The sequence below is a fragment of the Apodemus sylvaticus genome, chromosome 8, assembly GCF_947179515.1.
Source record: "Apodemus sylvaticus chromosome 8, mApoSyl1.1, whole genome shotgun sequence".
In the NCBI taxonomy this organism is placed as follows: Eukaryota; Metazoa; Chordata; class Mammalia; order Rodentia; family Muridae; genus Apodemus; species Apodemus sylvaticus.
In genome coordinates this window covers 4356191-4372310 of record NC_067479.1, presented here as the reverse complement: position 1 = coordinate 4372310, position 16120 = coordinate 4356191, and the positions used below count along the sequence as shown (strand labels likewise).

Below are 16120 nucleotides of genomic sequence, written 5' to 3'. Positions count from 1 at the left end.
ATGGATACCTTGGTCCTTGTGTCCAAGTCTTGGCATGTGGAATGCCTGCAGCTCCTTTTCCTTTTCAACACCAGAGACAGGCGTTCTACAAGGCTGGCAGCTGGTACCTAGGAAATTCAATAACCGTCCAGCATGGATTTATCCACAATGTAATCTGCTATTTTAAAATAGCAAGGAGAAAGAGAAAGTAACATTGGGAGTCTGTGTGCATCTCTGGTCCCCAGGCCTCACCAGTCCCTGTCAGAGTGTAGCCTGTGTGGACTGCGAGGGGCTGTCACTGAGCCTCAGATAACCAGCAAACCGAACCTGTAAGCAAATAAAAACCCGAACCCTGTAAGCAACTGTGGTGGGAAGACATGGTTAGGACACCAAGTCCTTCCCTGAGATGATGAGACTGTGGAGTCTCGGGGTTTGGGAACAGTGCGTTCTGACATGTTCTATGATGCAGGAAGGTCCAGTTGATTCAGCTGGACTTCCAGAGAGAGAGAGAGAGAGAGAGAGAGAGAGAGAGAGCACAAACAACAGTCCACCTCTGTGAATAGTTCCAGTATTGTGACTTGACTCTTAAATGATCCCAAAGGCCATAAGCTCAAGGCTTGGTCTGCGTTCTGTGACTCTACAGGAAGGGATAGTGTCTTCAGGAGGTGGAGCCTATTGGAAGGAAGTTAGGTCATAGGGGCGTATACTTGAGAGGGATGTGGCTGGGGGAGGGTGTCCCGCCCCCACTGCTTCCTGTCCAGCGTGAGAGAGCAGCCCTGTGCCACCATGAGTCCTCCAGCGTGATGCTCTGCTGTGCCTCAGCATGGACAGAGCAGGGCCAGCTGATGGTGGCTGTGAACTAAGGCAGGCGTTTCTTCTTTTTTCATTTAGCTGCCTCCGGTATTTTGCACAGTAACAGAAGGCTAACTGATACGGTAAAATAATAACTCCAGTTCCTTCCCTGAGCTTAAAGGTCTCACAATCATCATAGCCTCAGACTTAATCCGGGATATAAATATTTCAGAGCAAGACTGCTGGTCTATTGTCCCAGACGAACCTCTGCATGCCCAGAGCTTTAGTACTGGCTCTCGTTACCTTTGTGTCAGTCCTGCTCCTGACAGACATGAGACACTGGGTCACAGGATCCAACAAAAGCTAAGTCTTTATTTTGCTGAATTCTGAAGTCTAAACTTAGGAAAAACCCTTGTTCCCATTCCAAACACTTATAAATGTTAGTTATATCAAATATAATTATAATCAAAGTCAGGGCTGGCAAGATGGCTCAGAAGCTTGCTGCCAAGCGTGCTTGAGTCTCAAGAACCGCATGGTGGGAAGGGAGAACTGACTCTCTCAAGTGGTTTTCTATCACTGTGGCAGGGCCACATGCACACACTCGAGCGCTCACCCATGCACGCAGGCACACCCGTAAATAGATAGATAGATAGATAGATAGATAGATAGATAGATAGATAGATAGATAGATAAGATAAATTAGGGGCAAGAATGGAAGCTAGAAGAAAAAAAACCTACTTGCATATAGAAACAGAAGAAATTCAGACCTAGACTACAAAGAAGGAACTGGAGTTGAGGCTGTTCTCCGGGCCATGGAACCCCAGTGTAATTCCAAGGCCATGCCTGAAGCCACACTGGGCTGCTCAGTCAAGGTGCATAAAACTACTCATATCTGAACCCAGCAGTAGGATTGCAGCTGGCCCAAGTCTGCTCCTGTGACCGCTGTCACAGGCTGACTTAATAGCATCATGGTTTGCCCTCAGAACGGTCCAATTTGGGGTAATTAATTATATGGCTTGAGAGTTTTATTTTCAAACTGATTAAATCTAAAGCCATTTTGGAGACAAGTCTGCTAATGTGACATAGGTTCCCATTTGGAAATCCCCAAGCCCCTTCTTTGCAGGTATGGAAGTATGAAGTCCATAGAACTCCCCATATTCACGGGTGAAGGCCACCTGTTTTCCAGGCAAGTTAGATACTGTCTGGAGGTGGGACCAGATGGCTTCATTTCGCTTTTCGGTTAATCTAGAAGACAGCTGGGAAATGACTGCTGCATAGGAATAGCAGCAAATGCAAGTTGCTCCTTCTGTCTTTGTGGAATAGCTGCAGGAAATACTCAGATTCTCCTGGAGGGCTCCCGCCAGGCTGAGCTCAGAGAAAAGCCCCAGCCGGGCCTCACTGTGCACGACCCAGCCATCGCCTGCAGCTGCTGTACCAAGCTTGATTATTGGACTGCAAGTGAGAGTGTATTCCATTATCCCAGAGTTGGCACACTCGCTCTCTCTGGCATCTTGCAGGACCTTGAACACTGACTTGTGAAGGCGCCAAAAGCCATTGTCGTCAGACGCAATTAGACTCTGAGTAATAGTTGGGCCTTAATATATAATTAGTGCTGACCAAATAACAGTAGAGAGTGGTTTATTTCTAATGTGATTGCCACAGGAGGTGTGGCAGTAGAGTATCTGTCTTTGTCAGACGACACAGGAGCCTCTGGTATTGACATCTAGTATATGACTGGCCTGGGGGAGGGACCCCCTCATGAGGAAAGCTCTCTAGAAGAAAGATGCGACCTCCATGGCTAGGTGAGCCACCGCTGCTTTGCTCGGACGCGCTGAGAGCTGCTGCCTCTGCCATTTCTCTAGGTCGTCATCCCTAAGGGTTTATTTCACATACCAGGTCCTCCGGGTTCCAGTTCTAAGCTGCTAAAAGCAGATATACCAGGCTGTCCCATGAGCTTGCCAAGGTGCGCCATGACATTCTCTGTACCAAGGAACACATGAGTTACCAACATGGCTTCCCTGAAGCCAATTTAAAGAATATATCCATGGGTGCCTGAAAGAGATATGAATGATCGTGCGCATTTATTCCCGGGCTCCAGTACCAAGAATCTTTTTTTCTATTTTTTCCCCCAAATACATTTGAAAATAAGTTGAGCATATGGGCACACAGAAGCGTCATGACTGAGTAGGTAGAAATGGCATTTTAGCATGTTCGACCGTGCCTCTAAAAACTCCTGGACTGAAGCAGATCATGTTGTGTAATCTATGAGCATCCTGCCAGGGCCCCAACCAGGCAGCGCTGTGGACTCACTGCATCCTCGGCTGCTGTCTCCCCCTGGCTGCTGTCTCCCCCTGGCTGCTGTCTCCCCCTGGCTGCTGGCTCCCCCTGGCTGCTGGCTCCCCCTGGCTGCTGCCTCCCCCTGGCTGCTGCCTCCCCCTGGCTGCTGCCTCCCCCTGGCTGCTGCCTCCCCCTGGCTGCTGCCTCCCCCTGGCTGCTGGCTCCATCAGGCTCTCCCTGCTGCTGGAGTTCCCTTGTGGCCTAGCTTCCATGCTCCAAGCTGTCCTGTCCTGCCTTTACCAGCACTCAGCTGCCCCGAGAGAAGAAGGACAGACACACTTCCTTAGCCACCTGCCCAAGTCCTGGAATCCAGACATCCTTGATTTCTAAGCAACAGCAACAATGAAAAGGAAAAGCTCATGAAATGGTCAAGGGACTAAAACTATCAAGGGTGTGCTTAAGATTTTTACAAATTGTCCTACTGTTATTATTGCAAATTCTCCTATTGTTTTTGTTCTTGATGGTTCATTTTAAAAACTCAAATTTGCCTTGATAATCTTTTGTTACTGTTGGTTTGCTTTTACCTAATCAGAACAATCTCATGCATTCAATTGGAACAGAAGTTGGTGTGATTTTTTTTTTTAAAGAATAGTGCCTGTCATCTTAAGTCTCATAGCAACATAATTGTTTAATTGGGAAAAATAAAGACTTTTTAATATTTTCCTATTATTACTCTTCAGTATGTGTCAAATTATTATAACTTGAATTGGATTCTGTTCACATTTTTCATTGTTAAAATTGCTGTTTGAATTACTCACTCGAAAGTCATATGAAAATTAAATCAGTGAATTATGGCTAAGGATTAGACAGAATTTCCACAAGGTTCTGAAATGTCCCTACATATGCTTTTACCATTTTGAACTATGCATTTATTTGATGTTCTCAACAGTGACAGAAAATCAAAATATCAGTAACTGAAAACCATCAAAGATGGTCTGTAACCTACAGCAACATTTCTCTGTAAAAATAAATAAGCAACCCTTCCTGTTAATACACGTTTACTCATCCTTGCTAAATGGTAAAAATGTGTGCACCAAACAATAATTTTAAATTTCTTTATGATTTATTATCAATAAGTGTTTGAGTTATAGACCCATTTTATATGTCTGTTCAAAAACTCTGCCCCACAATCCAAAGCCCTAAACGGAGCTCAGTGTCCCAGGAAGTCAGCAATGACGACTGGTTTACCACACGGCTTCCCTCCGCTTTCGACCACGAATGGAGAAGAGGGGTCAAGTGGACAGACAACCTTGTAAGTGATTAACGGCAGATGCTGAAGTTAAGGAGACCGATACAAACGCAGGCAGACAAAGCCGAACTTCATCCCACTTCAGTTACCCAGAGGGCCTCAGTGAGGACCCGTGCTTCCTAGCAAAAGGAGGAGCCGCCCATATCAGGCGGCCATTATTGGCAGGCGGCCGCACTGTTGCACTGTCGGTGCAGTCCCGGAATTGACTCTTGAGTCGGTCAGCTTTACCGGGCATTTATCTCTCTGTCACCTCGATTTGGAAACAAATCACCATTCCTTTTCCTTCCTTTTCATTTTCTTTCTTCCTTTCTTCCTTCCTTCCTTTCTTTCTTTCTTTCTCTCTCTCTCTCTCTCTCTCTCTCTCTCTCTCTCTCTCTCTCTCTCTCTCTCTCTCTTTCTTTCTTTCTTTCTTTCTTTCTTTCTTTCTACAAAAGCCCTAGATTTTAAGGGCAAAATTATAGTCCATTAAATCATTCATTTATTGACAAACATTTTCTGAATTTCCACAATGTCTTGGGCAATGAATGTTGATATAGATGTAACAAATGGAATAGAGCCTGGTGCATACATGGTTCCCACGTGCTATTGCTGCAAAGAGCCAGCCACTTCACAGTTACACTTGGGGTCACAAAAGGTGAGCAGTAAATTGTACCTTGATAATAAAGGATGTGCTCATATGCCTACTGTAGCTTAGATTTTAAAGTATTCTTGTTGGGTGTAGAAAAAAACATTAGAAAAGTTATCACAACCATGTTTAACAGACAATACACAATGGGAACAAACCCATGGTGCTTATTACACGGTTTGATTGAACTTCCTTTACGAATATATCAGCTTCTTTCTCATAAAACAATTCATTTATTTATAATGTGTTCTTCCTTACAGTTTTGTTTTATTGCTGTTGAAGAGATTTTTTTCTATAACACAGTACCAGAAGGCATTCAAAAGGAATCATTTTAAATGACATTATTATGCAAAAAGATCTTTATATTTACTAGTTTATTGAAATGCTTCTTTTCAATCAAATGCTTTTCATTTTACATAATGCATGTCGGGACACTACCAGGAATAATAACTGCATAAGAAACTTTCCTTGCCTGTCACCACGTAGCCTGCCCTTCCATTTTCTATTTTGTGAAAGTGTGAGTCCTCTCTTTTCAATGGCCCAGACTTCATTGTGAGAATTCTTTTATGACACTCACAGCATAAATCACTACTCTTGAGTAGTAACTTCATCTCAAACTCAGTCTTGGTCTCTGATTTGCATCTACATGTTTGTGCTTGCATGCGCATGTTTGTGTGTGGGCGCACGTGTCTGAGAGTTCACATGCACATGCGAACACACAGCCTGTGGAGGCCACAGGACAACATTGTAAGATGCTCTTCAGCCAGTTTAACCTTCCCCCTCACCTATTTCTGCTGGCAGAACTGATTCCTACACTGGAAGTCATCCAAGCGCTACAGGCTATGAGGCTAGGGAGTTCTGTCTCCCCAGAACTTGGCTCATGAGTGTGTACCAGCGCACCTGGGACTTTTGCATGGATTCTAGGAATCAAAGTCTGGACCTTATAGAAGCACTTTACTGAATGAGCTGCATCCGCAGTCCTTTTTTGTATATATTTTTCCTGTATGTGTTCTATATATTTTTCAATCTTGCTTTGAGACATCTAGCCTCTGACTTTTCCCTAGGGAGCATCTGAAGAAGGTAATTTCTACATTCAACCAAAGAACTAGGTAAGACCCATAAAAAAATCCCTGGGGGTGAAGCTGGGCTTTGGGTCTATGACTACATATTCCTCCAACTTCTTAAAGCAACAGGTGTGACAGGAAGATATATGGATATTGGTGAGAGATCTCCCTTCAGATCCAATGGGAAGAAGAGAGCTTTTCCTTCCCCCCCTTTTCTCCCAGGAACACATTTCTGAAGCAAATGGTGCTGGTGGTGGCAGTGTTCAGTGCTAGGTCTCCACTGTCATGCAGGTTTATGCGTCTGAGGCAAAACTGAATTTCTTACCACGTTTTCTTTTGTCTTTCCCACAAACACATGAAAGAAACTTAAGCTTTTGGAATCATTGTTGGAATAGGGCCTATATACACATAGGCGTGAGTGTGATTAAGATCAGGATATAAACATCAACATCTCACCTAAATATTCTGTTTTATTTTATTTTACTTTATTATTGTACTGGAGATTAAACATATCTTAGAGTTTCCATTGCTGTGAAGAGACACTATGACCACGGTAACTCCTATAAAAGAGAGCATTTAACTGGGGCTGGCTTACAGTTCAGAGGGTTAGGCCATGGCAGCGTGCAAGCAGACACTGTGCTGGAGAGGCAGATGAGCGCTCTGGATCTGGATCTGCAGGCAGGAGGGAGAGAGAGAGAGAGAGAGAGAGAGGAGACACTGGGTCTGGCTTGTGTATTTGAACCTCAAAGCCCAACCCCAGTGACACACTAGGTAAGCCTGACATTTTGACTGTTTTTGCATTAGAAATCCTAGGATGAGACACAGGACATGGCAGAGGGAAGCACACAGGAAACTGCCCCCAATCATACAATCTGGGGTGAATCTACAAGTTTAAGGAGAAATCACTTTAGTGTGTTTTACTTATTGATAAAGAAAAATAATTAGATTTCTCCCCCTTTCTCTTCTGCTTCTATCCATCAAAGTAGTCCTCTGGCCACTTCCTTCAGAATGGGGGCTCTATACTAACTCACCTTAGATAACCTCTGACTAACCCTTTCCTGAGTCTCCATTTTTCTTGGCCTCTATAAATTCTTGTATGAATTATATATAATGTTATCAGGCCCTGGAAACTATTTCTGTATTTTAAATCTTTATATATTGTATAATATTTCGTTGCTTATATTGTATTACACACCCTTTTAAATCTGATGCTGTCTTATCTGCATTAATTAATGCTACTCCAGAGGTAATTGATAGTATAACATTTATCTCTCTGGCTAGAAGAAAGCTCTTTGGGTCAACCGTTTATCTTGAGGATCTCTTGAATGGAGAGCATGGAGCAGATTTCCAATGAATGCATTGCTTTGCGCGGTACTGAGCATGTTTGCAGGATAAAAATGCCTGCAGACACTTGCTACGCTCCAAGCAGCATTCTGCGGGCTCCAATGCGAGGCGTCTGTGTACTTGTACTAGGACCTGAATCCCAGACGCCATCTGCATGAGAAGAGGGCCACGTGATCTAGTTCTGGCTACCCATGGCAGAGGCAAAAATTGCTGCTCTTGGCAGTGTGATTCAGCCCAGCTTCTCTGGCAGTGAGAGAGGGAAGAGTGGGATTGCCCGCAGCGCTGACCACCGACCCCTGCTGTGTTCCCTCAGAACCCCCAGCTTTTAAGATCCTCCAAGCCTTTTCTCTTCTCCCTTAACCATCAAGCCTTCTCGGTCAGAAATGGCCTCCTTAAGCTGCCATTGAAATAGTTACTCTTTCATGCAACAGATTTCTTTCTCAGGTCCCTCACACACTGTGTCTGCCTTCTAGTTTTTCCTTTTTCTCGAAAGAAAAGTGTTTATCTTGCCCCTTCGATTTCTATGCTTCGTGTCTACAGATTTACCTCAGGTGTGTGAAACCTCAGAGGCCTAGACAGTTCCCCTTCATAATCAGCAGCGCGCCCATCCCACAGCTTGGTGGCTTTCCTTTAGGATCCAGGAGACACCAGGCTTCAGTGGGGAGGGAGTCACGGGTCAGAGCCAAGGTTTAAAGAGCAGGAGACATTGGTCGGGCACAGTGTCCATTAGGTTTGTCTGGATTAAATTCTGTGGTTTTGTGCTTCTGACTGGACTCACAAAGTCAGAAAATACAATACATTTTCATTTCATTCCACCCTTTTCAACATTTTTTACAGAAAGAAAGAAACTGGCTGGGTTTCCATGGTAACACAAGTGTGACAGTTGAGGGTGTCTGGATATAGGTGAGAGATCTCCCTTTAGATCCAGTGGAGAGAAGAGAAATTAAGTTTTCATTTTTTTCCTTCTCTCCCAGCAACACACTTCTAAAGCCAAAGGGACCCTGCGGTGACAGTGTTCAGTGCTCGGTCTCCACTGTCACGCAGGTTCACACGTCTGAGGCAAAACTGAATTTCTCATCACATTTTTCTTTTACCTTTCCCACAAACACAATTGAAGACTTAAGCTTTTAGAATCACAGTTGGAACAGGGCTTATACAGACATCGGCATGAACATAAGTAAGATCAGGATATAGAGACTAATGTTTCACCCAAATCTTCAATTTTATTTTATTCTTGTACTGGGAATTGACCCTCAGCCCTTTACACTGCACGCTAGGCAGATGTCCCACAAAAAAGCCCTGTCTTCAAACCTTTCGGATCTTAGTTTACAATCAGGCCTCCCTAAGTTTCCCAGCCTGGCCTTGAACTCCATGAAGCCTAGGCGGGCTTGAATTTTGAACAATTTTGTGCTTAGAAATCTTGGTAACTGGGACTAAAGCTATACACCACTACATTTTACCCTCACATCCTTCTAATCATAGCAACTCACCTTTCAAGCAATATTATACATGCGACCACAAACTAGGACTGTATCCTCATCCAAGCCGTAACAGGTAAGAAAATATATTCCTGCTCATAGTTTTTGTTTTGTATGTTGGTAGCAAAAAATTGCAAAAAAACAAACAAAACATACTTTCATAACTTTTTATGAACTACTTTCATAAGATGAAAAACTGAGGCCTGTTAGAATGGGAAACAGATGAACTACAGATACCACACCATAGGCTGCAATCTTTACACCTCATGAAAATGTAGAAAGCCTGACGAAACGTTAGGTGATGTGACTATCAATCCACCCACAACTTCATGACAATTTTTATTATGTGTTCTTTGTCAGTCTCCCAACTCTGGAGGTACTAGGAATCACAAAAAGACTTGTTGAGCTCTTGGATCCAAAATCCTAAGACAAACCCACACCACAAATCACTGCCTTATCTAGATGTTCAAACTCATGTAGTACTAGATAGATAGACTATGTACTAGACAGTGCACAGATAGACTATGTCCTAGACAGTGCACAGATAGACTATGTCCTAGACAGTACACAGATAGACTATGCCCTAGACAGGGCACAGATAGACTATGTCCTAGCAGGGCACAGACAGACTATGTCCTAGCAGGGCACAGATAGACTATGTACTACTAGACAGGGCACAGATAGACTATGTCCTAGACAGTGCACAGATAGACTATATATTAGACAGTGCACAGATAGACTATGTAGTAGACAGTGTACAGATAGACTATGTCCTAGACAGTGCACAGATAGACTATATATTAGACAGTGTACAGATAGACTATATATTAGACAGTGCACAGATAGACTATGTAGTAGACAGTGTACAGATAGACTATGTCCTAGAAAGTGTACAGATAGACTATGTCCTAGACAGGGCACAGATAGACTATGTCCTAGACAGTGCACAGATAGACTATGTCCTAGACAGTGGACAGATAGACTATGTCCTAGACAGGGCACAGATAGACTATGTCCTAGACAGTGCACAGATAGACTATATATTAGACAGTGCACAGATAGACTATCTCCTAGACAGTGCACAGATAGAATATGTCCTAGACAGTGCACAGATAGACTATGTCCTAGACAGTGGACAGATAGACTATGTCCTAGACAGTGCACAGATAGACTATGTCCTAGACAGTACACAGATAGACTATGTACTAGACAGTGCACAGATAGACTATGTCCTAGACAGTGCACAGATAGACTATGTCCTAGCAGTGGACAGATAGACTATGTCCTAGACAGTGCACAGATAGACTATGTACTAGACAGTGCACAGATAGACTATGTCCTAGACAGTGCACAGATAGACTATCTCCTAGACAGTGCACAGATAGACTATGTCCTAGACAGTGCACAGATAGACTATGTCCTAGACAGTGCACAGATAGACTATGTCCTAGACAGTGCACAGATAGACTATGTACTAGACAGGGCACAGATAGACTATGTACTAGACAGGGCACAGATAGACTATGTACTAGACAGGGCACAGATAGACTATCTCCTAGACAGTGCACAGATAGACTATGTCCTAGACAGTGCACAGATAGACTATGTCCTAGACAGTGCACAGATAGACTATGTCCTAGACAGTGCACAGATAGACTATGTCCTAGACAGTGCACAGATAGACTATGTACTAGACAGGGCACAGATAGACTATGTACTAGACAGTGCACAGATAGACTATGTCCTAGACAGTGCACAGATAGACTATGTCCTAGACAGTGTACAGATAGACTATGTACTAACAGTGCACAGATAGACTATGTCCTAGACAGTGCACAGATAGACTATGTACTAACAGTGCACAGATAGACTATGTACTAGAGAGAGCACAGATAGACTATGTCCTAGACAGGGCACAGATAGACTATGTACTAGACAGTGCACAGATAGACTATGTCCTAGACAGTGCACAGATAGACTATGTACTAGACAGTGCACAGATAGACTATGTACTAACAGTGCACAGATAGACTATGTCCTAGACAGTGCACAGATAGACTATGTACTAACAGTGCACAGATAGACTATGTACTAGAGAGAGCACAGATAGACTATGTCCTAGACAGTGCACAGATAGACTATGTACTAGAGAGAGCACAGATAGACTATGTCCTAGACAGTGCACAGATAGACTATGTACTAGACAGTGTACAGATAGACTATGTACTAACAGTGCACAGATAGACTATGTACTAGACAGTGCACAGATAGACTATGTACTAGAGAGAGCACAGATAGACTATGTCCTAGACAGTGTACAGATAGACTATGTCCTAGACAGTGTACAGATAGACTATGTACTAGACAGTGCACAGATAGACTATGTCCTAGACAGTGCACAGATAGACTATGTCCTAGACAGTGCACAGATAGACTATGTACTAGACAGTGGACAGATAGACTATGTACTAGACAGTGCACAGATAGACTATGTACTAGACAGTGCACAGATAGACTATGTACTAGACAGTGCACAGATAGACTATGTACTAGACAGTGCACAGACAGACTATGTACTAGCTGTGCACAGATAGACTATGTACTAGACAGTGCACAGATAGACTATGTACTAGCTGTGCACAGATAGACTATGTACTAGCAGTGCACAGATAGACTATGTACTAGACAGTGCATAGATAGACTATGTACTAACAGTGCACAGATAGACTATGTACTAGCAGTGCACAGATAGACTATGTACTAGACAGTGCATAGATAGACTATGTACTAACAGTGCACAGATAGACTATGTACTAGACAGTGCACAGATAGACTATGTACTAGAAGTGCACAGATAGACTATGTCCTAGACAGTGCACAGATAGACTATATATTAGACAGTGCACAGATAGACTATCTCCTAGACAGTGCACAGATAGACTATGTACTAGACAGTGGACAGATAGACTATGTCCTAGACAGTGTACAGATAGACTATGTCCTAGAAAGTGGACAGATAGACTATGTCCTAGACAGTGCACAGATAGACTATGTAGTAGACAGTGCACAGATAGACTATGTACTAGAGAGAGCACAGATAGACTATGTACTAGCAGTGCACAGATAGACTATGTAGTAGAGAGAGCACAGATAGACTATGTCCTAGACAGTGCATAGATAGAGAGACCACGTAGTAGACAGGGCACAGATAGATAGACCATACAATAGTTACTTTCAGTTGCCCACTGGACAATATTAAAAAGCACCCAGGGCACAGTGGGGCACTCTAGGGCATGTCTGTGAGGGATTTTCCGTAGGACTGGCTGAGGGCAGGCAAGAACAACCCTGAAAGCATTTCCACCCACCCCACCTGCTAGGGTCCCGAACTGATAAAAAGGGAAAGAGGAGAACTGAGAATCAGAAGTCCCTTCTTCCAGAGTGTCAGAGATATGAGTCAGCAGTCTCCCACTCTGGCCACAGGAAGCTAGCCGCCTACTGCCAATCCATTCCAACCACCGTGAACTCCATCCTGTGAGGCATGGCTGGAAACGAGCTTTTCCTCCTCTACGTTGCTTTTGTCAAGAACTTGGGACAGCAGTGAGAAAAGCAACCAATGCATGTTGTCATAGCCACAAAGAACATGTGATGCTTCCAGGCTGTGTTTAATCCCCATCCACCTGAAAACGTTATCATTCATACACAGTTTGAATTGTACCAGGAGCATTCTGCTTTTCCTCGGGAAACTTTAGCTGCTACAGAGCAAAAGTAATCACAGCCAATCAATCCTATTAGTCTTACAGAAAACTAGACTTCTAAAATCCAGCTACTGACTACTTGTACCAGCCTTTTGAAACATGACTGATGTCAAAGCCATTCAGACATGAAGCACACAGGAAAACTCCCCCAATTTTAGTTCTCAAACCTCCATAGCACACACTGGAGAAGTAACGACCGACCTGAGCTATATCAGCAGTCATCTATATCCATGCATCCAAACAGCAGGAATTCGAAAGTCCTGGGGGATGGAGTACTGTCCTGAGCATGTGGGTTTGTTCTGGCTCATTCCCCCCAAAGACTGTATCATAACAATGGCAGTGTATTAGGCATTACAAGGAATCTAGAAAGAACTGAAACATACAAGAGAGTGTATAGGCTAAATCCAAATATGCCACTTCATTTACAGGACTTAAGCATTTGCAGGTTTTTGGCTCTGGAGATGACCTGGAACCAAGCATCCATGGATATGAAGTAAAGAGAGACGGTAATTGACATTTTCAATTTGACAAGACACTTGCTCTAAATTGTTTTAAATAAAAACTTGCAGTTACTTTGTAGCTAAGTAATTCAAGCATATGGGATTCTTTTTTTAAGATTTATTTATTTATTTTTAATATTTTTATTTTCTATATTCTTTGTTTACATTCCAAATGATTTCCCCTTTCCCAGATCCCCCTCCCCATATGTCCCATAAACCTTCTTCTCTCCATTAATTCTCCAATCACCTCCCTCCTTTTTCTCTGTCCTTATATTCCCATCCAATGCTAGATGAATCCTTTCCAGGATCAGGACCCTCTCCATACTTCTTCATGGGAGTCATTTGTTATGCGATTTGTGCCTTGGGTATTCAGAGCTTCTTGGCTAATTAATATCCACTTAATCAGAGATTGCATTCCATGTGTATTCTTTTGTGTTTGGGTTACCTCACTTAGGATGATATTTTCCAGATCAAACCATTTGCCTAAAAATTTTGTGAATTCATTGTTTCTAATTGCTGAGTAGTAGATTTATTTATTTATTATATGTAAGTACACTGTAGTTGTCTTCAGACACAACAGAAAAGGGTGTCAGATCTCTTTATGGATGGTTGTGAGCCACCTTGTGGGTGCTGGGATTTGAACTCAGGACCTTAGGGAGAGCAGACAGTGCTCTTAACCACTGAGCCATCTCACCAGCCTCGCATATGGGATTCCTAAATATTCAGAAACAATAGGCAGTTGGGGACTCCTGTATCAGAATACATTTTTGTACTTTGACAGGTGACAGAAAAAATGGCAAAGGAATGTCCTGCTGTTAAGAGGAAACCAGACCAAAATCTACTCTATAATGACCTTGTAGGAAATCAGAACAGTGAGGGGTACACCAAACTCTGACAGAACTGAAAAAATACAGCCTTCTGAAAAGTGTGAGGTAGTTATGGCCAGAGTCGTCATTTCAAGAACATGGTTTAATGAAGATAAATGCAACGACCAGTTATTGAAGGTTGGAGACTGTAACTTTTCATGTATTTGCTATGGCTGGGAGTGTATGAGGAAGATTCGGGGGACAAAGATACGCTGGTTTACCACGGGGTAAAAAAATATACATTTTAGGAAGCAGGAACGGAGGGCCACAGCAACTGCTGCCGGATGGATGTCTCCTGAGGGACTGGAAAATTTCTCACCCTTAAGACAAAAGTCCCGGTTTTCTCGATTCAGCCTACGATTCAGCCCGCATCCTCGGCCACCACTTCCATGCCCATCTCCAGGCAGAATGCCGCGGAGGCGACATCGGAACAGAACTCATCCCTCTCGTCTGCCAACGCAACCCACTCCCGCGCCAGAACACCGGGAGTCGGGCGCTCCAACCCCGCCCCTCCCAATTCTCCAACAGCCCTGCACTGTCTTCTTAGCCCGACAGGGCAGAGCACCGGGAGAGGTTTGATTGGCTCCGTCTAGCCCTACGTCACTCCTCAGATGGCTTACGATTGGTTATCAGAGCCCGCCAGCCGGGGAGTTGGCTCAGTCTACCACTGGGTCTTACACCGATTGGTTAGCAAGATGAGACGCCTTGTCATTGGTCAAGAGTGGTAGTCTAGTGTCCAGACTCGCGATCTGATTGGCTACAGTGAATCCGAGCTTCCGCACAGACACCCCCTCAGGCTGTTGCTGAGGTGTTCTGGGGTCTCCTGACAGTGGCTGACGGATCCGCATTCCTGGTTTTCCTGGCGCCCGTGGCTGTCTACCAGCACGGGGGAGGAGCTCGGCTTCTAACTCTAAGGGGGCGTGGCTAGAGGAGGGCCGGTGACGTCATCGGGCACAGACCGGTTTGCGTATAGGCTGGGCGCCGCCGACTAGCCAAGCTTCGATCTGCTTGTGTAACTTAGGGCAGCGGCCCTTAAGAATCACGTCGTTACATCTAACGAGATAAAGCCAAAACTGACCGAAGGCTGACAGGCTGAGTGATGTCGGCCACAGGCCGGACCGTCGTGAGGTCCCCAAGCACGGTGCACACGGCATCTTCTGCCCACGGCCCCTCTACTGTCACCTCCCGCAAACCCGGAGCGTGGGAGTCTGACGTTGCCCGCCTTTGGGCGGAGGAGAGCGCGCAGACGCAGTACGGAAGCCTGTAGGGCTGGGTGTTGCCGAGTGTAGCGGAAGCCGGTCCTCGCTAGAGCGCGCGGAGGGTCGCTAGGCGACGGCGCGAGAGGCGGGCCTTCATATATACCCCACCCACCAGGCTGGCTCCGCCCCGGGCAGCGCTGCGGCTGAGCTCGGGCGCGCGCTCCAGCGCTGGGGAAGCGGCGGCGGCGGCAGCAGCGGAGGCAGGAGCTGGGCGTGGAGGCGCGAGGGGCGGGGCGGGCGGCATTGCGGGCCCGCGGTTCGGGCGGCTCCTGCTCGGGGTCGAGCTCTGTTGCTGCCGGCGCCCTTAGGGCTGCATCGTCCTCCGGCTTGGCCGGTTCACAGGGCCGCGCGCGGCTCGCTCAGTTGCAGCCCTGCTGCCGGCGCCCGGGGCGCTGCCGCGGCCGTGAGCCGACGAGTCCGTAAGGGCGGCGGGGCCGCGGGGTCGGGGCGCGGCGCGCGGGCGCAGGTCTATGTCGCGGGCGGCGGCGGCGGCGGCGGCCGCGCAGGGACGATGCGCGAGTACAAAGTGGTGGTGCTGGGCTCGGGCGGGGTAGGCAAATCCGCCCTGACCGTGCAGTTCGTGACCGGCACCTTCATTGAAAAATACGACCCCACCATCGAGGATTTCTACCGCAAGGAGATCGAGGTGGACTCGTCGCCTTCGGTGCTGGAGATCCTGGACACGGCGGGCACCGAGCAGTTCGCGTCCATGCGGGACCTGTACATCAAGAACGGCCAGGGCTTCATCCTGGTCTACAGCCTGGTCAACCAACAGAGCTTCCAGGACATCAAGCCCATGCGGGACCAGATCATCCGCGTGAAGCGGTGAGCAGAACGGGGCGCACGGGGCGCACGGGGCTCGGTGGCTGAAG

General features: G+C 45.7%; 1 protein-coding gene across 1 annotated transcript in view; it reads left to right on the top strand.

Moving 5' to 3' along the window:
• Positions 1-15433: 15433 nt before the first annotated feature.
• Positions 15434-16120, top strand: part of Rap2a (RAP2A, member of RAS oncogene family) — a 31084-nt gene continuing 30397 nt past the window's right edge. Inside the window, exon 1 of the mRNA XM_052190632.1 lies at positions 15434-16073. Coding sequence (XP_052046592.1) covers positions 15760-16073 — 314 coding nt within the window. The 5' untranslated portion in view covers positions 15434-15759. The remainder of the gene's footprint in view (positions 16074-16120) is intronic.